This window comes from Tachypleus tridentatus, chromosome 1 (genome assembly GCF_004210375.1).
Source record: "Tachypleus tridentatus isolate NWPU-2018 chromosome 1, ASM421037v1, whole genome shotgun sequence".
NCBI classification, from domain to species: Eukaryota; Metazoa; Arthropoda; class Merostomata; order Xiphosura; family Limulidae; genus Tachypleus; species Tachypleus tridentatus.
This window is the reverse complement of record NC_134825.1, coordinates 104,048,546-104,075,642: the sequence shown is the minus strand read 5'-3', so window position 1 is coordinate 104,075,642 and position 27,097 is coordinate 104,048,546. Positions and strand designations below refer to the sequence as shown.

Here is a 27,097-nt window from a genome sequence, read left to right as displayed (position 1 = left end):
ATCTGTATGAAACTAAACCTACAAGATGAGTATTGTTGAAATTATGGAAAATTATTAATAGTTTGTTTGTTTGAATTTTATGCAAAACTACTCCATGGTTTTCTGTGCTAGTCGTCCCTAATTTAACAATGATAAACTAGACCTACTCAATACCAATCACCTACAACTCCTGAGCTACTCTTGTACTAAAGAACAGTAGGAATGATTGTTCAATTTTAAAGTTCCCATGGCTAAAAGGGCGAACATCTTCGGTGAGAGGAATTCGAACCCGTGACCCTCAGATAATGAGTCGAGTGCCCTCAACACTAAGTTTTCCTAAGCCGAAATGTTAATGGAACAAAAATAAGAAAACAAGTCACCTCTTAATATTAGTAAATTAATTATAAAAAAATTGGAATTATAATGGAGTTATGTAACGTTTAGTCCAAAGTCGTCTTCCATACTGCCATCTATTGGTTGCTTTCTCACCAGGTGGCTCGCGATAACTCTGAGGATTTATAACGCTGAAATTCGAGTTTCGGTATCCACAGTGATAGATTATTGTGTATCTCCGTGAATAAGAACACAACAAGCATTCTATCGGGTCTAGATGATGTCACGAACAATCACTAACTGCAGACCAACATTTTTCTTCCACATCCTGATGACAAAAATAATGATAAAACACAAAACAGACACAGAGAAACACAGGTTATTTTATTAGATTCCACCCTCGTTGATAAGGCTTGAACTTTGAGGAATGTAGTAGTTCATTTCCAAGCAGGAATCTGATAATTTTATTCCGGTTAATTGAAACAATGGCGAGAATTACTTATAATGTTGTATTAATAGATTATACTAATGTGTCTCAGATTAAAATGTTTTTAGCTGTGTTAACTGTATTAAGAAGGAAACATGAACTATTAGCAGGAATAAAATTACAAACACATACTCTCCTTTATCAGAGGTCTATCTGTGATAAAGATAACCACAATTAGTTCGCTCCACGCCACCTAATGAATCAGTAGGGACCAAAAGTAACCGTTTAGAAAAACAAGAAGAATCTCCTCCCCAAAAGTTCAAATCACCCCGTTATCTGACATAATTTACCCATTATCTGACATCATTTCCTGATACAAGTGCTGTATTTTCTTTATCCTTTTATTTTCTAACAATTAACAATAGATGCCAGACCATATATATGCTGGAAGTGTAGTGAAACTTTGTAAGAAAAAGTATTATTCTATCGTAATAACAAGTTGGCAAACAACGATTTATAATGTGTGACGACCGGAAGAAGACAGACCAGTGTTCTATCGAAACATGTAGTATGTTCTCTTAAACATAAATCAATTTGTTACGTTTAGAAATGTTTGTTGTTCTTCAGCTTACCGTTAAAGTTTAACAAGATTTGTGAAACTTTCACGCCTTCTATTGTGTGGTTTTTCAACTTTCGTGATACATTTTACCTAACCAAAGATACAATTGGTTACCGGTCTTGTTATCTGTCTGGACGTGTTCCTTCCTTATCTGATCTGACTGTTTTACGAATTTTATTGTTTGTTTAATCTCACGTGACTGTTTTATTCTGCTTGTTGTTTGTTACTTCTTATGTGGCTGTTTTACTGTTCTTGTTGTTAGTTTCATCTAATCTTATTGTTTTACTGTTCTTGTTGTTAGTTTCATCTGATCTTATTGTTTTACTGTTTTTATTGTTTGTTTCATCTGATTTGATGTTTTACTGTTTTTATAGATTGTTTCATCTGATCTTACTGCTTTACTGTTCTTGTCGTTTGTTTCATCTGATCTTACTGCTTTACTGTTCTTGTCGTTTGTTTCATCTGATCTAATTGTTTTGCTGTTCTTCTTGTTTCTTTCATCTAATCTTACTGTTTTACTGTTCTTGTTGTTTGTTTCATCTGATCTTACTGCTTTACTGTTCTTGTTGTTTGTTTCATCTAATCTAATTGTTTTACTGTTCTTGTTGTTTCTTTCATCTGATCTGACTGTTTTTCTGTTCTTGTTGTTTGTTTCATCTGATCTAATTGTTTTACTGTTCTTGTTGTTTGTTTCATCTGATGTTACTGCTTTACTGTTCTTGTTGTTTGTTTAATCTGATCTGACTGTTTTTCTGTTCTTGTTGTTTGTTTCATCTGATCTAATTGTTTTACTGTTCTTGTTGTTTCTTTCATCTGATCTAATTGTTTTACTGTTCTTGTTGTTTCTTTCATCTGATCTAATTGTTTTACTGTTCTTGTTGTTTGTTTCATCTGATCTAATTGTTTTACTGTTCTTGTTGTTTCTTTCATCTGATCTTACTGTTTTACTGTTCTTGTTGTTTCCTTCATCTGATCTAATTGTTTTACTGTTCTTTTTGTTTGTTTCATCTGATCTTATACTGTTCTTGTTGTTTGTTTCATCTGATGTTACTGCTTTACTGTTCTTGTTGTTTGTTTAATCTGATCTGATTGTTTTTCTGTTCTTGTTGTTTGTTTCATCTGATCTAATTGTTTTACTGTTCTTGTTGTTTGTTTCATCTGATCTAATTGTTTTACTGTTCTTGTTGTTTGTCTTATCTGATCCAATTGTTTTTCTGTTCTTGTTGTTTGTCTCATCTGATCTTACTGTTTTACTGTATTTTGTTTGTTTCATCTGATCTTAGTGTTTTACTGTTCTTGTTGTTTGTCTAATCTGATCTTACTGTTTTACTGTTTTTATTGTTTGCTTCATCTGATCTAATTGTTTTACTGTTCTTGTTGTTTGTTTCATCTGATGTTACTGCTTTACTGTTCTTGTTGTTTGTTTAATCTGATCTGACTGTTTTTCTGTTTTTATTGTTTGCTTCATCTGATCTAATTGTTTTACTGTTCTTGTTGTTTGTTTCATCTGATCTAATTGTTTTTCTGTTTTTTGTTTGTTTCATCTGATCTGACTGTTTTACTGTATTTTGTTTGTTTCATCTGATCTTAGTGTTTTACTGTTCTTGTTGTTTGTCTAATCTGATCTTACTGTTTTACTGTTTTTATTGTTTGCTTCATCTGATCTAATTGTTTTACTGTTCTTGTTGTTTGTTTCATCTGATGTTATTGCTTTACTGTTCTTGTTGTTTGTTTAATCTGATCTGATTGTTTTTCTGTTCTTGTTGTTTGTTTCATCTGATCTAATTGTTTTACTGTTCTTGTTGTTTGTTTCATCTGATCTAATTGTTTTACTGTTCTTGTTGTTTGTTTCATCTGATCTAATTGTTTTTCTGTTTTTTGTTTGTTTCATCTGATCTGACTGTTTTTCTGTTCTTGTTGTTTGTTTCATCTGATCTTAGTGTTTTACTGTTCTTGTTGTTTGTCTAATCTGATCTTACTGTTTTACTGTTTTTATTGTTTGCTTCATCTGATCTAATTGTTTTACTGTTCTTGTTGTTTGTTTAATCTGATCTGACTGTTTTTCTGTTTTTATTGTTTGCTTCATCTGATCTGACTGTTTTTCTGTTCTTGTTGTTTGTTTCATCTGATCTGACTGTTTTTCTGTTCTTGTTGTTTGTCTTATCTGATCCAATTGTTTTTCTGTTCTTGTTGTTTGTCTCATCTGATCTTACTGTTTTACTGTATTTTGTTTGTTTCATCTGATCTTAGTGTTTTACTGTTCTTGTTGTTTGTCTAATCTGATCTTACTGTTTTACTGTTTTTATTGTTTGCTTCATCTGATCTAATTGTTTTACTGTTCTTGTTGTTTGTTTCATCTGATCTGACTCTTGTAATTGACTGAGGGAACTTGGTATGGTTTTGAATTTCAAGCAAAGTTATACGAGATCCATATGCGCTAGCTGTCCCCAGTTTGACAGTGAAAGAGAAGAGGGAAGGCAGCTAGTCATCATCATCCACCGCCAACTCTTGAGCTACTCTTTCACCAATGAATAGTGGGATTGACCATCACATTATAACGATGACTGAAAGGACAAACGTGTTTGGTGTGATGGGGATTCTCTTGTCAATGTATAAATATGTTATTGTGTAAAGAACCGTTTTCATCCTTTTTACATTTATTTATCACGGTTATCAAAACCCGCTGTAGAGGGACCAACAATTATATAACTTATAGTTTACGTCCTTCGTATAGATGATGACACCGTTATGTAGATAGTCTGTTCTACTTCAGTTGTTTTTTTAAGTCAGATATATAATTACACCATCAACTTACTTAAATAACTGTTATGTAGTTATTCGTAGCACCACTTTAAAATGCGTGAAATAATTTACTTTCCTTTTGGATTTAGTAGTGTTCTAGCTATCTAGAAACAAACGCTTATTTTTCTGAAGTATAACTTCATCTGTTTACTTATTCTTTTTATTCATTCCAGCTTCGATACTCTACACAGCTGTAGTACGTGGGAAAGTGGCTCTTCCATGTGACATCTCCTCTCCCTCGGCCGATGACTCTGCAGCTCTCGTCCTCTGGTATAAAGATGAGTCTGCTCAGCCCATCTATACTCTGGACGCCAGACGGGGTAATGTGGACCAGGCTCACCAGTCTTCCAGTCCTAAGTTGGAGAGTCGTGCCTACTTCAATATGCTCAACAGACCAGCGTTTCTTCAGTTGGATCCTGTGAAGGAAGATGACGCTGGAGAGTACAGGTGTCGAGTGGATTTTCACAAAGCTCGGACTGTCAATACAGTCATCACGTTGAAAGTTATAGGTATGAGCATTTCTTACGTGGAGTTTAAGATGTTTACTAAGTTTGGAGTCATTTGTTGTAGTTTATTTGTTGTCTGGCCATGTTTTTTTATTGGTATGTTTTATAATACTATATTTCTTAATACGTATTTTTCGTTGGTTTGATTCACAAAGTGGACACACCACAGATAGTCCATTGTGTGTGTCTTTGCGCTTAACAATAGAGTAAACAAAAGTGTAATTCCTGAGTATTAGGTCTATTAAATTACGGTTTGATAATACAGTAATCTTGTACTTTTACAGTGTGTCAGACACGACGTGATGGGGTATATTTATTCTTGAAGACAAGGAGTTCTTACGGTTAAGTTTACTTTGCTCGTACTGAACCATAAAGTCCACCTCGGGTATAGAAACTTGGTTTTATAAGCCTTTCTATTTACCGCTGAATCACAGGGGGCGCTATAGCTATTAACCTCGAGTAGGATTTGAAACAAGTGGATAAGTGGATTTAGAATATTGTGGTTCATTAACATACAAAGCACACTTGAATCATGAAACATGGTTTTACAAAACAAAACATAATTTTTTGACGTGTTTTGCGATTGGATGTGTTATTTACTTTACTATTAACACCATTCACGCGATCTTATTGGTTAGTGTTTGAATTGGTATCTTTCGATACGTTGTTTCATTAAGAACATATTTCAGATCGGTTTGGACTACTTAATGTGAAACTTGGTGAAACGTAAACAACTTTCAGCATGGTCTGTTCTTTCTAGTTCCTTCTGGAGAACCCGTAATTACGGACGGTCAGGGTCGCAAACTCAATGGTTTAGTTGGACCGTTTAACGAAGGTGATTCTTTGGACTTAAACTGTCGAGTCCGAGGAGGTGAGTAAATCTTTATTATTTTGACAATTTAAGGGCTTATAACTTTAAATTCGGGGTTCAATTCTCGAAGTTGCGTAGTTTTGTGGTTGACAACAAATACGTAAACCTTCCTTTAGAACTTTCGTCCTTGTGCTTAGCGTATGATTCCTAGTTTGCTACCCGCTACAAAAATTGGGTTAAAAAACACAAATATAATTTGTAGCCAAAGAACGCCAAGGTTCGTGGATTAATAGTAAAATAACTAGCATGAAAATACTTATATGAACAAGATATTATTAAAATAATACAAATAAACCTATGAAAAAGAAAAAAAGTCCAGGTCTGAAATACGGTAAGGGAACTAGCGTGGTAGTCAATATATCTATTTAAGTGACACCTGAAATCCAATAAGATCTTAATGCCAAAAGTGGTAATCAAGGCTTTGAAAATAACGTCACCTATTGAATAGCACCACAAACAAAAAAACTTCACAGTTTGAGTATTCAAAAAATTTGAAAACTAGCTATGGTATATACAACAACCATTTGTTTTTAATAAAACAAAATTTTAAATAAACGTTTTCCTCTCACAACAAGAACACGACTTTCATTAGTTCTACACTATAAGACTTGATTTTATCTTTAACACTATTATTTATCTTGAACCAATTTTAATGTAAAAGAAATTCGGTTTATTTCAGCAAAATTTGTGAAAATCTTGAGCTCTGTAAACTAAATAATTTTGATCCTATGAGTTGGATATGACTAAATAAAACAATTCTAATACTTTTACTGTGCAGTAAAAAATACTTTTTAAAAAGTTTCACATGTTTTACAGATTTTATATTGAAGTATGAAAACTACGATTAGCAACTACTAGCACAAACGACCGCCCGTAAGGTGGCGTTGCTGTTGATCTAATGAATATAACTTAAGTGTCCAGTGTACATAATTTAATCAAAAACACTTTAGTTGTGAAAGCAAAAGGTGCGGCCAAGATATGATTGAGTCTACGACTTACAGAAATGAAATCAAAATTGACGACCATACTCGTAGCTACATTTGTAACATTGTTTGTTTGAATTTCACGCAAAGCTACACGAGGGCTATCTGCGCTAGCCGTCCCTAATTTAGCAGTGTAAGACTAGAGGGAAGGCAGCTAGTTATCACCACCCACCGCCAACTCTCGGGCTGCTCTTTTACCAACGAATAGTGGGATTGACCGTAAGTTTATAACGTCCCCACAGCTGAAAGGGCGAGCATGTTTGGTGTGACGTGGATTCGAACCCGCGACCCTCAGATTACGAGTCGAGTACTTTAACCACCTGGCAATGCCGGACCTTGTAGCATTGATCAGAATGTTACAACAAATATTCATTCATTTGTTAAGAAGGTCAAATATTTTGTTCATATGATGGGTCGACCTTAATCCAGATGACAAAAACTAAAAACAATCCACTTTTTCTCTTAGGTGAAGTTCTAGTGAAAATATTAGACCGAATATTAGACAAAAATGTGACCTTTTGTCTAGACAATCGCTACGATTTTTGTCAAAATTTGGCGGTTTTTCTTACAATAAGTATGGCATCCAGTAGTAGATTATAAAGATCTATCAGTATACCAAATTAAAAAAGATCCACACAAAGTTAAGTTTGTTTCTCTATCAAATAAACTTTTCGTACTTTCTATGCTAATAAAAGAATAAAATGAAGAAATTCAAATAATATTGGAAATATTGCATATTTAGTTAGTAAAATAAAGGTCCAGTAGAGGGCGTGAACTGGGAATATCTGACAGTTTGGATTGCCATAGCCCGAGCAAGTTAAATTATACTTCTGTTACTAGAAAAGCCTACCCTATAGGTTGTTGTGGCCCCACGACACACTGCTAATTAATACTAAACTTTATAAATCTAAAAAAAGCGTTAGCACTATCATTATAATACATTAATTAAAAATTAAATTTATTACTTGTTTGTTTGTAATAAAGCACAAAGCTGCACAATGAGTTTTATATTCTGTGCTCACTACAGATATGGAAAACTGGTTTCTAGAGTCTTAAGTTCACAGACTTTTCACTTACGCGTCATGAAACAAAACAAACTATTGTTAGTATGATGTTAAAAAAATAATTTCGATAATGAATATACTGAAAGTGACATTACAAGTGCGCCTGGTTAACAATTAACATGTTAAATTGTCTTTACGATGTCTGAACCGTAATACCGTTTACTTAGATATCCAATTATATTTAAATTGTTGTTTATTTCGAAAAGGTAAGTTAATAGAACTTATTTTATTGACATATATAACAAATTATTTACAAAAATGACTTATTAGGATTAAGTAATTATATCTGTATTTCAGGTAAGCCTCGGCCTTCAGTGACCTGGTGGCGAGAGTACACCCTACTGGATGATGACTACACTTTTACACCTGATAACGAGGTTAAGAACGAGTTAAAAATATCCAAATTAAAGCGTCACGACATGCTGGCCGTTCTCACGTGCCAGTCATCAAACAACAACGTCACTGTTCCTTCTTCACGTTCTGTCACTATTGACTTAAACAGTAAGTAAACTGGAATTGTTTTAGCCTAAAACACTTGTGGCTCATGAGCTGTTCCAATTATGTCGTCTGTATAACGTTTCGTTTTTCAAACATTTCAATTGGTACAAGGTTATAAATATCGAATTGTTTTCTAAATTAATTTCTTCTTGTGAGCATGTTTTATTATATTCTTTGTCTATTTTACATTAGTAAAGCCAGTGGAAGTTAAAATTCATCCCTACCAGCAGCCCCTATCGGCAGACAAAGAAGTTGATCTGACATGCACGTCTAACGGCTCTCGTCCACCAGCAAAGATCACGTGGTGGAAAGACAAGAGACAGATGCAGAACACTCGGGATAGTACAAGTCGAGCTGGCGTCAGCACCAGTATATTGACGTTTGTGCCATCTGTTGGCGATAATGAGAAGTTATTATCCTGCAGAGCGGAGAACCCTCTCATCCCCAACAGTGCAATAGAAGACGGATGGAAATTGGAAATTTACTGTAAGTCTTAAATCTGATATTATTTAAATGCGGTTTTACGTATGATGTACTGAACTATAAACCTTAGAATCCTGGCTTTTGTGAAACTAGAAACAAATGTTGAACTATTCAACATTTACTGTAGGCTTTGAGGTTTGAACTTATAACATTAAAATATGTTACGTTCCCAGTGAGTCAATGTAAGGTTTATGGAGTTGCACAGCTAAAATTTGATGCTCGATTTCCGGTGATGGGTAACGTATTCCTTAACTGCTCATAAGCGACAAAACTTGAGACCAATAAGAAAGATCGATACAGCCATATCTTCTACTCAAGAAACTTCTAACCAATAAAAAATCTTGATACACTAGTTCTTGAAGCGTACTTACACGTAAAGACACTTATTTATAACAAAGAGGAGTTACTACATTACTGCGTTGCAGCCAAACCTGCTTACACAGCAAGGCTTCTGACCAATAAGAAGCTTTAAGCCAAGGCTTCTAGCCAATAAGAATGGTCAATACAACCGCAGCTTTCATTCAAGGCTTCCAATAAGAATGATCAATGCAACTATAGCATTCAGCCAAGTCTTTTGACCAGTGAGAGTGGTTAATACAACCATAGTTTTTACTTGAGACTTTTAACCAATGAAAATAGTAAATAACAACTATTGCTTTTAACTAAGTCTTCCAATAAAAATGGTCAATACAACCCTAGCTTTTAATCAAATCTTCCAGCCAATAAGAATAGTCAGTACAACCTTAGCTTTCAGCCAAGGCTTCCTAAAGAATGATCAATATAGCCATAACTTTTAGCCAAAGCTTCTAGCCAATAATAGTGGTCAGTACAACCATAGCTTTCAGCGAAGGCTTCCAACAAGAATGGTCAATACAACGACAACTTTCAGCCAAAGCTTCTAGCCAATAATAGTGATCAATACAACCATAGCTTTTAACCAAATCTTCTAGCCAATAATAATGGTCAGTACAACCATAGCTTTTAACCAAATCTTCTAGCCAATAATAATGGTCAGTATAACCATAGCTTTCAGCCAAGACTTTTAATATGAATGGTTTTTCATTTAAATTTTCAAAGTGTTTATCTTACTTTTCAATATTTTTATCGTGACTTTTTAATAATAATCCGAAATCCGACAATACGAGACGGTAGAAGACAACACGAGATAACTCTACACAATATGAGATAGCACGACACAAGACGAAATAACTCGAGTCAATATGATGCAACACGAAACAATGCCAGATAACATGAAACAAAATCCGATATGTTTGTGTATAACAACTGTTTTGAAACATTTCTCACTTGAGTGATTTTTATTGGCTGTAGTTCCACCACAAGTCACGCTACACATGGGGAATATTCCTGTGTCAGGTGAGATACAAGAAGGAAACGACGTATACATGGAATGCAACATCCGGTCCAACCCCTGGATTCACTCCGTGAACTGGCAGCTCGAGGGAAGAGACGTCACAACAAATTTTACATACGGGATCATGATTAGTAATCACACCTTGATAATTCAACGGGTTCAGCTGTATCACCGAGGGCATTTTACCTGCTCAGCCAGCAACAGAGAGGGGCTAGGGATCAGTAACAAGATTTTTATTGATGTCAAATGTGTGTTGGTACATCATTTAGCACTTACACGAATCTCCTACTAATTTTATATTATTAATATTTTCCTTCGATCACATCAATTCAGAACTAGAAATTAATCTGGTAATAATTATGGCTCATCAAGTATGTTTTTTGGTTGTTTTTCTTCATTATTTCATTAATTGGGTATCTTTACTATTAACGACATTTTCGGGTGTAAATCCAGTAGGATCTTTTGATATTTGGCCATCTCAGCCATTTTATGTTTATCTTCAATCCATATACTAATCTAGAAATACAAGATAGTCTCTATAATAAATAGAGTTGAGAATAATATGTTGTTAATAAAAGTGACATAAAAGGAAGAGTTTACATATAGTGGCAGAACTGTTAATCATAAAAACATGCTCATGACTTCTATTTCCCGAAACCATTTGTTTATAAAAAAATTTTGTGCACACTAAACGTGTGTACACATTTTGATAATAAAGTTCGAGAATAAAACAATGACCTCTGAATTCCAGATAATGGTAAGAGAACTTTTATTTTAATGCGAAACGTCTGTTAAAATAAAAGTTACCTTTTGATTATCTGAATGATAAAGATTGTTTTTTTCCTAACTTTACTATCAAATTCCTCTATTTTTAAAATAAGATTATGAATTATAGTTTTTGAGCTCTAAAATCTAAACAAATTAATGTGGAAACGAAGTGCTCCAGCTGAACATCCTAAATTATTTCTATTTCTTGGTTTTAAAATTATTTTTGTAATGGTTCCAACTAACTGGATTACTTCACAGATGCTCCTCAGTGTCAGCCGGGACAGAAGTTCACTTATAGGGTCGCCATACAAGAGACAGTCTACGTGTCTTGCAGTCTGGTAGCAGATCCACCAGATGTCACTTTCAGCTGGTTGTTCAACAGTTCCATTAAACATTTAAGCCAAATCGAGTACAGCAACAATAAGACACAAAGTCTGGCCACCTACACGCCCGAAACTGATGACGACTATGGTACCATACTTTGCTGGGGTACCAATGATATTGGCATCCAACGAAAGCCTTGCGTCTTCACTGTTGTTCCTGCTGGTATCCTTTATATATCTCTTTTACAATATAAATAAAACATCTCTTAACTGTATGTTGAATGTTAATTTTTTGTACTCGTAGTAAATCTGAATGCATGCGATAGAAATTATAGATCAGACTAGTATGTGTGATATCCAGTAAGCCGACATCTGGAATCTGACTATTCAGTAGTCAGATCAAGATATATAGCTCAGACGAGTCGAACATACACTTCTTTGTTTCCGGTATTCAGTTTGAAAATATTTAGCTTACTTATTTGGAATCTGATATACAACACCTGAGCTTAACGGACAGGTCAGAGACCCACAATTTATGATCTAGAACTACTGACCATAAGTAGCCAGCTGGCAGACTACTCTTAACCGATTACCGGAATTGAGTGTGAGAGTTGTATAGATCCGTCAGCACATTGCAGCTCGAGCCTAGGACTTTCCGATCCTCAAGTCAGCACACTAATCCTAAGCCTCGTTCACTCAAAAGCACTCGATGTTAAACGCTAATTATTAATCATATGTTTCGTTCATGAAACTTTTCTTAATTAAGTGAGCCTAAGTGGCTCAAACTTCAAATTTCTTGGTTTTAGTGCGATAATCTACTGCAATATGAAAAGGCCTAGCAACTCCAAGATAAAAGGGCCCAAGCGTATACCATTATGGTTAGAGCACAGTACAGGAGATTCGAGACTTGGGGCTAACAAACACGCTTCATACTTTCAGTTAGGGCGCGTTACAAGAGTGACAGTCAATTCCACTTACTCAGTGGTTAAGAGTAGCTTTTAAAGGCGGTGGATGGTCCCGACTTGTTGCGTTTCTTTTGGTATGGTTGAATTATGTGTTTAAGATGTTGTTCAGGTAAACAAAACCAACTTAAAAGTGTACTATAAAAATAGGGGCATATCCATAATGTAAAAGTAAAAATGTTTTCCTTTTTTATATTTATAAATAAGTTGAAACAGAAAGTGTTTGTTAACATATATAAATACAGTATGATAGGTACCCTTGAGAAGATATAGTACCCTCCAAAATCTTCTCATTGTAAGTCATGACCCAATGTTATCTAACACTACAGGTCCTTCAAAACCTCCTCACAACTGATTCTATGTCATTATCTAACACTACAGGTCCTCCAGATCCTCCTCACAACTGATTAAATTAAATGTCATTTTCTAACACTACTGATCCTCCAAAGCTTCCTCACAACTGATGCTATGTCATTATCTAACACTACAGGTCCTCCAGATCCTCCTCAGAACTGCTCGGTTGTAAACCAAACAGACAACCTGATATATTTAGAGTGTGTGGAAGGGAACAGTGGCGGTGTGCACACAGACTTTGCTCTAGAGGTGTACAGTGTAGGCCAGGGTGTCCTGCAGGCCAACCAATCATCTCCAATCCCCACATTTCTGGTCGAAGGACTCCCTGCTGGAACTGCCCTGCGACTCTTGGTGTTTGCTTACAACCTTAAAGGTCGTAGCGAACCAGCCATAATATCGGCAACCACTCTCAGGCCAGCCGAAAAGCTCTTAGACAAGAGTAAGATGTCGTTTCTTGGTTACAACACGTACACACTTTGTTAATACGAAGGTTGGTAGAGTGGATAAGAAGAGAACAAAGAACAGTACATATGTTTCAGTGTATTTTGTAACATTTCATAAGAACAGTACATATGTTCCAGTGTATTTTGTAACATTTCATTAGAACAGTACATATATTTCAGTGTATTTTGTAACATTTCATAAGAACAATACATATGTTTCAGTGTATTTTGTAACATTTCATAAGAACAGTACATATGTTTCAGTGTATTTTGTAACATTTCATAAGAACAGTACATATGTTTCAGTGTATTTTGTAACATTTCATAAGAACAGTACATATGTTTCAGTGTATTTTTCATTACATGATTTTATTTTTAACGTTTCACTCTGAAAATAGAAACAATAATTAAAATGGTTTCAGTTATCTTCTAATACTGTCTTGAATGTCAACTGTGTAATACCAACCGTAGGCTAACGTTGACCTCGCCAAAAATATATATATATATATACAAGTCGTTAATACATAATTACTTTATAAAATAGTATTTAATGCAATAATTACAAATATGTATATTGATTTACTGTTTTATTAGTGATAAGCGTCAAAGAGTATATAGCTGAAGTTCCCTGGTTCGCGTCCCGTTACCACTACTTACCGTGAGTGTGTGTTAAAAGAATAACATCCGTATCCAACTATTCGATCTCACAAGATTGTTCCAACAGATGGCAACATGTTTGTCTTACAACTTATCAAACATTTTATGAACTGTATTAATACTTACATAGCTCACCTTTAAAATAAACTTAGAACATTGAAGATCAGCAGATCACACAAACAAGCCTCAGAAATCTTCAGTTAAATTTAGTAGAAATTTTTATTTTTTTAGAATATGCTTGAAAGGATAAATATAAACTTTAGATCGTCTTGTCAGAAACTTGACTGTGTAAAATTTGGAACAGATTTGATTACAGGTGTTTTATTCATGTCGCATCTTGGAAATAAAATTATTTCACGGATAAGACAGATAGCTGCTGTTGTTTTATCCAATGCATTTACCGATAAACTTCTGTTTCAAACAGAACAAATTCCATATAGACGTGTAACGGTGTCGTAACCGTAACAATCGACCCAACTTAAACTGGTTGTAGTATTTATAACCGTGGCGATAAAACGTTGTTACACTGATAACAAACAATGAGTTTAAGTCACGTATATAAGTGTTTCTAATTTTTATTTCAAGCTGTTGCAGAGAATACATAAAATGATACAGAATATTTGATGAGCAGTTTTAAAAGTTAAGAGTAACTCTACAAGTAAACCCTGTAATAAATGTTCATGTTATTTCCTTACTGAGTTATATCTTCAAAAGTTAAAGAATAAATCCTTCAGAACCGAGAACTACACCAAGGACGAAACTTTCCTATTCGAGTGGCATATCCTTCTTTGTAGAGGCAAAAACTAAGTAAATATCATACACAAAACTAATGTGGACATCTTTCTATACGCTCCTTGTATCAGTTCATTAAACGTGTTATTATTTTTTATAATGTTGATAGCTTATCAAATATCTGCTGCTTTTACCCTTTCGAAAGAAATGATAAGAAAACAATTAAATATGAGTTAATTATATTAATTAAAGCTACAGTAATTAACGAATTCGCTTATTTACTGAAATCATTTGATTTACACATTAGTCGTTGTTTTAGTTCAAAGCATGCGTAAAGTCTTGGCTTTCAGTGGGTGTAACTTCTAGGTGGAAGGCACCAGTTCAAAGCATACGCAAAGTCTTGGCTTTCAGTGGGTGTAACTTTTGGTGGAAGGCACCATTTCATTATCTTATTCAATTCTATTCTATAAAAAACCATGATGTACTCTATTGTCGTGAAGCAAGACAAATCGTGACAAGGATCCCGTGTGACGCGATAAGGGTTATACCGTAAATTCGTGATGATCTGAAGTTGACCAGAAAAGGTCGAAACTTTGTTCTCTGCTTTATTTTGGTAAAAGTGTTAATACCCATACCAGCTGTCCTGACATACATTTATACGGTAAATTATCTACTCCCATATAGTACACACAAGGACTTGCTGTGATTTGTATTGTGGGCTGTATCTAGCCTATCGTGGATCACTAGATATGTAAAGGCCCATCCTAAGGAATAGTGAAGTGTTTTGATGTACATCCTGGTCACGGGCACACTGTGGTTCACAAGTAACAGTCATTTTCTAGACGTCAAAAAAGGTTAGCCGAACCTTAGAGGTACCTTTATACTTGATTACTGAAAAAAAGGTTAGCCGAACCTTAGAGGTACCTTTATACTTGATTACTGAAAAAAAGGTTAGCCGAACCTTAGAGGTACCTTTATACTTGATTGCTGAAGTGTTTTTCGTCTCTAGCCCTTTAGGCTGCATTTTGCTGACGTCCTAGTGTATGTGTCACCATACGCGATTTACAGACTGCCATCTTTTAAAAGATCCATTGGGATTGCTACCGCACTCCTTGGTTTATGAACTCATATCAAGTACGGCCTAATGATTAGGGTATTCAACTCGCATTCTGCGGGTTCGAATCACATTACGAACATGCTTGTCCTTTCAGTCGTGGGGGCATTATAATGTTACATTCTTCCTTTTATTTGTTGATGGATGGTTCTGACTAGCTACTTTCTATCTGGTCTATCTCTTCAGAATTAGAGTCAGATAACACAGTTATCCCTCACGTAGCCTCACAAACCACTCAAATATGAAAATAAAATTCACTATTTTAGTGTATGAATAGAACACTTTCGACATAACTTTATTTTATCATTTTTGTGTTAGTTCTATAGTCATGATATAAGTTTTTGATTTTTTTAAACAAATAATATTATTTCTATAATTATATCTCTTCAAGGTCTCTCACAGATATTTCTATAATTATATCACTTTAAGGTCTCTCACAGATATTTCTGTGATTATATCACTTTAAGGTCTCTCACAGATATTTATATAATTATATCTCTTTAAGGTCTCTCACAGATACTTCTATAATTATACCTTTTTAAGGTCTCTCACAGATATTTCTATAATCGTATCTCTTTAAGGTCTCTCACAGAATATCTTAGTCGTTCGACCTCTATTTGTCATCCTCGTATCTACCGTGGCTACTCTCGTTCTCATATCTGTGGCCGTGGTGATAATCCTCAAAGTCAGAAGTAGAAGGAAGTTAACCAGAGGTACACAACAAGTGACGATATTTAATTACTTAAAGAAATGTTTTCAAAATCTCAAACATAGGCGTTCGTCACCGAATATGAAGTAATTTATCTGTACAGTTTTTATTATTGCTAACGTAATAAAAAGTATATGGACATTTTTTAAATCAAATAATTTTTTTACACTCTATACATTCTAGCTAAGTTACAGATCTTATTTTTGTTCATTTTTTATCTGAAATAATTACGTAACGTATGTTGTTTGTCATTAACCTAGACAGGCTTAGAGAATCTAAAACAGTGTAATCAGTGTTTTTATGTGGGTGTTTAACGTTAGGAACGTATATGATTCTTATTTGAAACAACCGACAGAAACCCCACCACTACCATAAATAGCTCAGCGGTAAACGCTAGGAATTAGGTTTCAATACCCGCGGTGGACAGAGCACACCTGTTATCCACCTGTTGACAAAGCTGAACAATGTGTCAGCAGTATTCGGCCGACCATGAGTGTCGGAACAATGTTTTTAGTTTTAAAAGCTCCGACACGTATCCATTAGATTTGTTTGTTTGTTTTTGAATTTCGCGCGAAGCTACACGAGGGCAATCTCCGCAAGATCTCTCCAATTTAGTAATGTAAGAGTAGAGGGAAGGCAGCTAGTCATCAACACCCATCACCAAGTCTTGACCAACAAACAATGGGATTGAGCGTGGAATTATAACGTCCTCTCGGCTGAAAGGGCGAACATGTTTAGTATGACGGGGTTTCGAACTCTATACCCTCGGATTACGAGTCGAGCGCCTTAACCACCTCGCCATGCCAGGCATATCCATTAAAAAGGGGAAGGTATATTAAAGACGATCTCTAAAGAAATTATTTTTAATATTTTAATAATTTTATTACAATGTAAAGCTTAGCGATAATTTATTATCACTGGTAAATTTATATATTATTCATTGTTGTGAAAGTAAAACTTAAATGTACATTAAACTTATTCTCACAACTATAAATAATATACATATATACTACCTCACAACAACAACAAATAATATATATATATATTATATAAGTTAATTAAACGTATTTTCACGACAATAAAATCTCTATATTTTTTATTTATACCCAGGTGAGCTCGACAGAGAAGAGGATTACAAGTACGTATCGTTGTTATCTGTAGATGTTGTAATATTGTTGTTTCTAGATGTTGTAATATTGTTATTTGTAGATGTAATATTGTTATTTGTGGACGTTGTAATATTGTTATCTGTAAATGTTGTAATATTGTTATCTGAAGATGTAATATTGTTATTTGTGGATGTTGTAATATTGTTATCTGTAAATGTTGCAATATTGTTGTTTCTAGATGTTGTAATATTGTTGTTTCTAGATGTTGTAATATTGTTGTTTGTAGATGTTGTAATATTGTTGTTTGTAGATGTTGTAATATTGTTGATGTTTGTGGATGTTGTAATATTGTTGATGTTTGTGGATGTTGTAATATTGTTGATGTTTGTAGATGTTGTAATATTGTTGTTGTTTGTAGATGTTGTAATATTGTTGTTGTCTGTGGATGTCATAATATTGATGGTGTTTGTATAGGTTTTAATGCACTATAATAGATAGTGATTTCCACGTTCTCTACAAACAACATAAATATTAGAAGTACGTATTGTTGTTGTCTGTGGATGTTGTAATATCGATGTTGTTTGTAGAGGTTGTAATATTGTTGTTGTCTGTGGATGTTGTAATAATGATGTTGTTTGTAAAGGTTGTATTGAACTATAATAATAGTGATTTCCACGTTCTCTACAAACAACATCAATATTAGAAGTACGTATTGTTGTTGTCTGTGGATGTTGTAATATCGATGTTGTTTGTAGAGGTTGTAATATTGTTGTTGTCTGTGGATGTTGTAATAATGATGTTGTTTGTAAAGGTTGTATTGAACTATAATAATAGTGATTTCCATTTTCTCTACAAGAATATTTGTTGTCTACCATGCTACATGTTCTCTACAAGGTTACTTGTTGTCTACCATGTTACACGTTCTCTAGAAGGTTACTTGTTGTTTACCATGTTACACGTTCTCTACATGATTACTTGTTGTCTCCCATGTTACACGTTCTCTGCAAGGTTACTTGTTGTTTACCATGTTACACGTTCTCTACAAGGTTACTTGTTGTCTACCATGTTACACGTTATCTAGAAGGTTACTTGTTGTTTACCATGTTACACGTTCTCTACATGATTACTTGTTGTCTACCATGTTACACGTTCTCTACCAGGTTTCTTGTTGTCTACAATGTTACACGTTTTCTACAAGGTTACTTGTTTTCTACCATGTTACACGTTCTCTACAAGGTTACTTGTCTACAATCTTACACGTTCTCTACTAGGTTACTTGTTGTCTACCATGTTACACGTTCTCTACAAGGTTACTTGTCTACAATGTTACACGTTCTCTACAAGGTTACTTGTCTACAATCTTACACGTTCTCTACTAGGTTACTTGTTGTCTACCATGTTACACGTTCTCTACAAGGTTACTTGTCTACAATGTTACACGTTCTCTACAAGGTTACTTGTCTACAATCTTACACGTTCTCTACTAGGTTACTTGTTGTCTACCATGTTACACGTTCTCTACAAGGTTACTTCTCTACAATGTTACACGTTCGCTACAAGTTACTTGTCTACAATCTTACACGTTCTCTACTAGGTTACTTGTTGTCTACCATGTTACACGTTCTCTACAAGGTTACTTCTCTACAATGTTACACATTCTCTACAAGTTACTTGTCTACAATCTTACACGTTCTCTGCAAGGTTACTTGTTGTTTACCATGTTACACGTTCTCTGTAAGGTTACTTGTTGTCTCCCATGTTACACGTTCTCTGCAAGGTTACTTGTTGTCTCCCATGTTACACGTTCTCTACAAGGTTACTTGTTGTCTACCATGTTACACGTTCTCTACAAGGTTACTTGTTGTCTACCATGTTACACGTTCTCTACAAGGTTACTTGTTGTCTACCATGTTACACGTTCTCTACAAGGTTACTTGTTGTCTACCATGTTACACGTTCTCTGTAAGGTTACTTGTTGTCTACCATGTTACACGTTCTCTGCAAGGTTACTTGTTGTCTCCCATGTTACACGTTCTCTGCAAGGTTACTTGTTGTTTACCATGTTACACGTTCTCTACAAGGTTACTTGTTGTCTACCATGTTACACGTTCTCTACAAGGTTACTTGTTGTCTACCATGTTACACGTTCTCTGTAAGGTTACTTGTTGTCTCCCATGTTACACGTTCTCTGCAAGGTTACTTGTTGTTTACCATGTTACACGTTCTCTACAAGGTTACTTGTTGTCTACCATGTTACACGTTCTCTACAAGGTTACTTGTTGTCTACCATGTTACACGTTCTCTGTAAGGTTACTTGTTGTCTACCATGTTACACGTTCTCTGCAAGGTTACTTGTTGTCTCCCATGTTACACGTTCTCTGCAAGGTTACTTGTTGTTTACCATGTTACACGTTCTCTACAAGGTTACTTGTTGTCTACCATGTTACACGTTCTCTACAAGGTTACTTGTTGTCTACCATGTTACACGTTCTCTGCAAGGTTACTTCTCTACAATGTTACACGTTCTCTACAAGGTTACTTGTTTTCCACAGAGTTACACGTTCCTCACAACGTCACTTGTTTGTCATTACATGTTCTCCACATGTTATCCACTTTCTTGTTGCTTTCTAGAATGTGCTTTTATGTTTCATCTACGACTCATTAAATACACATTCTGGTAATACTTTATTTCCTACTCGCCAAATTCAACTGAATCAAACACATAAATTTATTGTTGAGGATTTAGGTGAATCATGACATGGATCAGTAAGAAATTCATAGTTTCAACACCAGATGGGCTACAGGATGACTTAAGTTTAGACGTACTTTATGAAATGACACGTCATAGTATACGTTATGAATGTCAAGAGGTAAGCCAGCCAATTAGTCGGCAGCAATATCCTTATCTGCCTTTATTGGTGACTAGAACCATCGTGTTTAGTTAGATTTGATAGACCTAATTTTTCAAAAAATAAAAAGTTTCTAGTTAACACTAACATCAAGAGTTTTCTATGTTCAGGTCCCACGTGCCACTCAAGAAAGATATTGACGATTTTGTAGAAGACAAAGGTCCAGATATAATTCCATCCAGGACATTTTACAGAGCTTCGTGTCCAGGTGGGAATACATAAATAACATAAGACTGATTGATAGATATATAGTTGATGGTAGTTGAATGGATAGTTGGTGCATGGATGAGTAAATATATATATGTACATATGTATGATATATAGTTGGTCGATAAATATATAGCTGATGGGTAGATATATAGTTGATGGTAGATGAATGGATAGTTGGTGCATGGATGAGTAGATACATATATATAGTTAACAGATAATTGGTGGATATATTAATGGATAGTTAGTGGGTGGATGGATATGTAGTTGATAGATGGGTGGATAGATAATTGTAGCTTAATCGATAGAGAGTAGATGGATAGATGATAGAATCATATAAAAATGATAGATAAATCGCTAGATTATTGATAGGTGGATAGATAGCTGGTGATGAATTAATAGGTAGATAAATAACTGATTGGTGGATGAATAGATAACTGTTTGATGGATGGATAATTGATGGATAGATGATAGATGGATAGATCATTGATATTTACCAACAGATTAATTTAACTTTTAAAGACATAAACGTTTTTACTCATTTTGATGAGCAGTTAGTTCGAGTTCAAAGTAGACAATTTCTGTAGATTTGGAAGAAAGTTTGACTTTGTTGTTTGATACAAGTTTGAACGCGAGATGCTGATGGTCAAACTGGAGGACTTAAAATCAAATATTAACATTTAATACAACACACATCTTATGTCCTTATATTATTGTTTAAATAAATTAACTTTCAAGTTTGTTTGGTAAGAAGCTACTCATAGCTATTTACGTTATACATCTCTACTTCAGAGGTGTTAAACTTGAAGGAAGACAGTTAAATATCGCCACCCACCGCTAACTCTTACCAATCAGAAAATAGATGCCTTGACTACCAAACCACGCTAGGCCTAATATGTAATAAAGTTATAGTACGAAGAACGACAAAGGTTGTAGCAAAAGAAGTGAGGTATCGGGCAATCAGAGAAGTTCGCCCTCTATCGCGCAATAGATGAACAAAACTAAAAACCTAGCAGGTTATAAGCGAAGTTTAAGAGACCCATCAAACATCTGTTCGAATTAACTAATTCATTAATATATATGTTGTCATAGCTATGGTGTTTTTAGTTGTCTTTCACTCATCTCAGTAAAAACCAATATTTATAAGGAACGTGCAGCACCGATGGTACTAATTCATTCTTCTGACGATCTTAAAATTAAATATAAAACTCAATTCAGTTGTTGAGAGAAAGTATGGTGAAGCCCACCAATTCTATCATTTCATTCGCCACCTGTGACCAAGTTAGATGCCTCCAACGTGTTCAGTAATAAGTCTGAGGCTTGCGACATTAAAAATCATGATTAACAGCAAATTTAGTGATTGACCATCATCATTTCTTGTCTCCAAAGTTACCTTGAAGAGAAAGATGGCCGACACTTCCAACTGATAGAATCTTTTTACATAAGGACACAGCTTAATACTAAATATCATTTAGTATTAAAAAACTAACTACAATACCAATTTATTATGTAAACAATCCTTTCTAGGTTACCCTGAGGAGGAAGATGGCCGACACTTCCAACTGATAGAATCTTTTTTCATAAGGACACAGCTATCATTTAGTATTAAAAAACTAACTACAATACCAGTTTATTATGTAAACAATCCTTTCTAGGTTACCCTGAAGAGGAAGATGGTTGACACTTCCAACTGATAGAATCTTTTTACATAATAACACAGCTATCATTTAGTATTAAAAACTAACTATAATGCCAGTTTATTATGTAAACAATCCTTTCTAGGTTATCCTGAAGAGGAAGATGGCCCACACTTCCAACTGATGGAATCTTCTTACAGTACACCAGTAAGACACAGTAGTCATTTGGTGTTAGAAACTAACTACAGCACGCCACGTCCAGCAAAAAGAGTTGAGAGTCTTAACTCATCATCCAGGGAGCTAAGAGAGATTAATTCTTCACATAACAACTCCAGATTAGCTGAGGTAAGAATATAAGTTACTTCTTTATTACCTCAAAAACCACAAAATAACGATATTTTATGACACTTCTGTAATTTCTTAGATTTCTCTGTCATTGTTTACTCTTATTGGCTGAGATCACCTCTACGAACCGGGCGTAGCTAATGGTTAGCGTGCCAGTCTCTGTATACGAGTTTCCAAGGCTTGCGTCCCGTTATGTTAAAATCGTACTCCGTATTTTTCATACTTTATATTCGATTAGTGAAGTCCAAAAGTTAGCGGTAGGTATTTTTTACTAGTTGCCTTTTTCTCTAGTCTATCAGTTCATAATGAGAGGTGACTATGCGTAGATAGTATTTATGTAACTTTGCACGAATATACAAAAGAATCAAACAGATAGACTATCTCTTGAAGTCACCATTTCAAATCTGAGATCACTAAACCACTAGAAGTCACCATTTTAAATCTGTGATCACTAAACCACCGGAAGTTTACCATTTTAAATCTGACATCACTAAACCACCGGAAGTTTACCATTTTAAATCTGAGATCACTAAACCACTGGAAGTCACCATTTTAAATCTGAGATAACTAAACCACTAAAAGTCACCATTTTAAATCTGTGATCACTAAACCACTTGAGGTAACCATTTTAAGTCTGAGATCACTAAACCACCGGAAGTTTACCATTTTAAATCTGAGATCACTAAACCACTCGAAGTCACCATTTTAAATCTGAGATCACTAAATCACTGGAAGTCACCATTTTAAATCTGTGATCACCAAAGATAATTTAGCAAAAACTAAGAAAGAAAAACAATAACTTTTACTTCAATATAATCTTTTGCTGTTTGAACACGTCGATTGAAAGAGACGTAGTAAGTGAAATTTATCGAGTGTTTTAAAATACGTATGTATTCATATCCAAAGAGTGAACTTTTACTGATCTTGAACATTGTATACAAACAACATCAAGTTCTCAGGATTTTGTTTTCAATATTACAAGTTTGTTTGTTTCTTTGAATTTCGCGCAAAGAGGCTATCTGCGCTAGCCGTCCCTAATTTAATAGTGTAAGACCAGAGGGAAGGCAGCTCGTCATCACCACCATCTTTAACTCTTTTACCAACGAATAGTGGGATTGACCGTCATATTATAACACCTCCACGGCTGAAAGGGCGAGCATATTTGGTATGACTGGGATTCGAAACCGCGACTCTCAAATTACGAGTCGAACGCCTTAACCAACTTGGCTATGCCGAGCAGTACAATATTATAAAATTTACAATACTACAAATATTATAAAAAGTAAGATGATATAAACTCATATTTTTAAATCAAAATGTTACTTAAATCATTTTAAAATATGAAATTTAATTATTGTGATATTTTGAGTTTGTTATTATTTGTCACGTGACTCGCCTTTTTAGACCAAGGACATCACATATGCTGAGTTGGCCTTGCCTGGATTAGGTCAGCGTTCCTCAGTTGTTAGACGGCAAGAGGTACCAACAGAGTACGCTCAGATCGACTTCAGAGGGCGGCAGCAGCTAGAGTATGAAGACTGCAGCGCCTCCTGTGAGACGCCACTGATGAGCAGTAGCAGGTGGGAAAGTGAAGTTTAGAGTTGGAAACGTTTCTACAACGGGAACGAGTTGTATGTAAGACAAGTATTAAACCTTTTAGTTTATAACTACTACGAATTTTGTATCTTTAATAACTCACTCTGGTTTTGTAAAGGAAAGAAATTACTAACAATATATCTTACAAAATAAAGATCATATCCATCAGTGCTAACTGCCGGTGAATGTCACGAGATAGCTTATTGTCTCTCCTCCTGTATGTCACGCAGTTCAACTGTCATTGATATAAAATTTTTAATTTTTTTCAACCTCCTAAATAAAGAAAATACTAGAAATGCCACTGGTTTCAGGTGTAAATTTCTCAAGCTTATTTACGTGGGATAAAAACAGTCCTTTAAACACTTTACAGATGATATATTCAAAATAAAATATTTAATTTTATGGATTCTAATCTTTTAATACTTATATTGTTCATGAATTACTTTTAGTCCTAAGTACTATGTTTTTAATACAAATATACCAGAGGTATCTGTTTGACCCTTATACCAAGTACTACGTTTTTCGGTACAGATATACTAGAGGTATCAGTTTGACCTCATAAAAAGTACTACGTTTCGTGGTACATATATACCACATAGTATCGTGGTACAGATATACTAGAGGTATCAGTTTGACCTTATAAAAAGTACTACGTTTCGTGGTACATATATACCACATAGTATCGTGGTACAGATATACCAGAGGTATCAGTTTCACCCTTATACCATGTACTCCATTTTGCGGTACAGATATGCCAGAGGTATTAGTTTGACCCTTATACCAAGTACTACGCTTTGTGGTAAGGATATACCAAGAGACATCAGTTTCATCCTTATATCAGGTACTACATTTTCTGGTAGAGATATACCAGTGGTATCAGTTTGACCTTTACATCTAGTACTACATTTTGTAGTACAGCTGTACCACAAGTATCAGTTTGATCCTTATACCAAGTACTACATTGTATTCATCACTTTGTAGCTGTCATAAAATGTAAATACTTGAATAATTTAACAATATCCTACAAATTCAGATTTAATGAAAACTGAGATGACACGTTTTGGAGATCATTTGTATTATAACAGTTGCTTCGTTTTTCATCACAAAAGGAAAATGCCAAACGTTCCAGCAAAGTAAGTGTGAATTAAAATTTAACATTCGCCAGATCGCCATATGTTTATTGCTGAAACAAATAAACCTCGTACGTTTCTAAGTTCGTTTCGGTTTTATTTGCCTTATAAGAGGTAAATGTATATCTTTGCTAATGTATTATAATATTTGACTCAGACATAATACTGCCTAAACAATATTTTAAAATATTTCTGATCCAAATTCGTGCTCTATATTTTTCAATAGGTACTTTTTTTAACATTCTAGAACTTCTTTCTGAGAAATAAAACCTTTTCGGAGTTTCTCCGTAGATTCTAATTTTAAAGCTTCTATCTCCATCATTACAAATACTTTGTAACTTGGCTCTATATCAGTTTCCTATTTCTTTGTACCACTATCACACGAGCAAGGCTACTCAAGGCTATCTAAGCCAACTGTCACTACTATTCTCTGAACAAATAGTTGGATTTGGCTGTCACTAATAAACGATGTCCAAGTGGTAATAGAGCGCGAACAATAGACCTTCAGGTTTTTGGTATGGCACTCTAATCTCTCGGCCGCGTTCAGCTCATATCCTGTTAGAATTGTTGTTTTTATTAAACACAAAGCTGCATAGTGCCATTCACCACTGGGATCAAGCCCAAAATTTCAGGCTTATCTCTGTGCCACTTAGGAGGAGGGATTCAGTTAGAATGACAAAATATTAAGACAGCCCCCAAAATGGTTTCTGAAATTTTATTTTTATTGTACGAGGAAATTTCCTTGTACAATACATTTCCAAGATTTATTGGAAAGGCTGTAAACCGACCACAAGTTATACAATAATACCCAAACTCTTGAAAAGTTTATTCTCTTGATCTGAGCTGTTAGTAAACAGCAGGTGGCGCATTTTTTGGTCCCAAGCTCCTGTTTGTTTGTTTTGTTTTCCCAAGAGTATCTGAAAATAATTTTAAACTGATTAATTACAGATAAGGTGACCATTCAACAGCCCACACCGTCAACTCTTGTCTGACTGAATACTGGGAATTAAGCATCACAGTTACCACGCACCTACAGTCCCAAAGTGGGCTGTAGGCTTCACAGACCGAGCATGTGAACTTCTAGACTTCTCAAAGTATAAAGCTACACGATGGGTTGTTTGTGCTGTGTCAACCACGAGTATCGAAAACCGATTTTTAGTGTGATAAGTCTATAGACTTACCGCTAAGTCGCTGATAGTGAAGGGGAGAATAATCTGTTTAAAGACAAGAGCTTAAACAATTAATAATACAGTGATTCAACTCCCCAGTAACTTAAAAACGTTATTTCTGAATTAGAACGCAATTCAACGTGTAATGACATTCCTGTTGTGTGTAATGAGTTTGTAACATAAATCTTTGTTTAATAATTTTTCCTTTTATTAGGTGAAAAGATACTCCAGACCACGGCGATCGTTTCGGTCTTACGAAACTATTATTTAAATACATCAAGATGTGTTGTGAAAAACTTACGAGAGTAAAGATACTTCGACATTTAATGTTTTCTGAAGTTTTGTGGAAGCAATTAGTAAACTATAATAAACAGCGTCATTTATAGGAAATTCACAAAACAATTTATTATTATTATTTTTAGAGACCTGTGAAAGCAAAGTGAATTGTCTGCATTCATGTTACCTTCGATATTCCAGAAAGAAGAACATCCTTTGACAGAGAGTACTCTACTCGCTTGGAATTGTGGGTGATCATTTCTGCATGAAAATCACAGACATTAAACTAGCCTAACCTATTCGATGTCTACAGAAAGTATTAATACATGATTAAGTCGTAAGGGCTCTCGCGTTTGGACTTCTACAAGTACACGCTTATTTGTGAACTCCTTTTTAAGTAATTATGCTTAAGACCTTAATGTCACGTGGTTAACACCTCCAGCTGTACTTTTAATCATATTATAAACCTAAACCTCGAATTCTACTAGCGTCAAATAGATTCATTTTAACAAGTGCTTTTAGCCATTAACATTTAACATTTTGTCACTTTGAAATAAGATATAACAAATATTGTAACTGTACAAACTGTTTTTATTAGTATATTATACGATAGATTTCACTTTGTATTTTAAGCTACGCGAAATGAATAATTGAATTTAAAGCCATATGTAATGTTCTTATGATTAATATTTAAATATATTTTAATAAATTGTGTAAAGG

At 34.6% G+C, this 27,097-nt stretch overlaps 1 protein-coding gene across 1 annotated transcript; it reads left to right on the top strand.

Moving 5' to 3' along the window:
- Positions 1 to 1,258: 1,258 nt before the first annotated feature.
- On the top strand, positions 1,259 to 24,103 carry LOC143232811 (neural cell adhesion molecule 1-like). The gene is made up of 13 exons (XM_076468720.1): positions 1,259 to 1,307; positions 4,334 to 4,669; positions 5,427 to 5,537; positions 7,882 to 8,085; positions 8,275 to 8,568; positions 9,895 to 10,185; positions 10,964 to 11,251; positions 12,481 to 12,783; positions 15,872 to 16,003; positions 17,110 to 17,137; positions 20,128 to 20,225; positions 22,007 to 22,206; positions 23,611 to 24,103. The coding sequence occupies exons 1-13, from the start codon at positions 1,259 to 1,261 to the stop codon at positions 23,803 to 23,805; spliced, it is 2,529 nt and encodes an 842-aa protein (XP_076324835.1). The 3' UTR covers positions 23,806 to 24,103.
- The last annotated feature ends 2,994 nt before the right edge of the window (positions 24,104 to 27,097 follow it).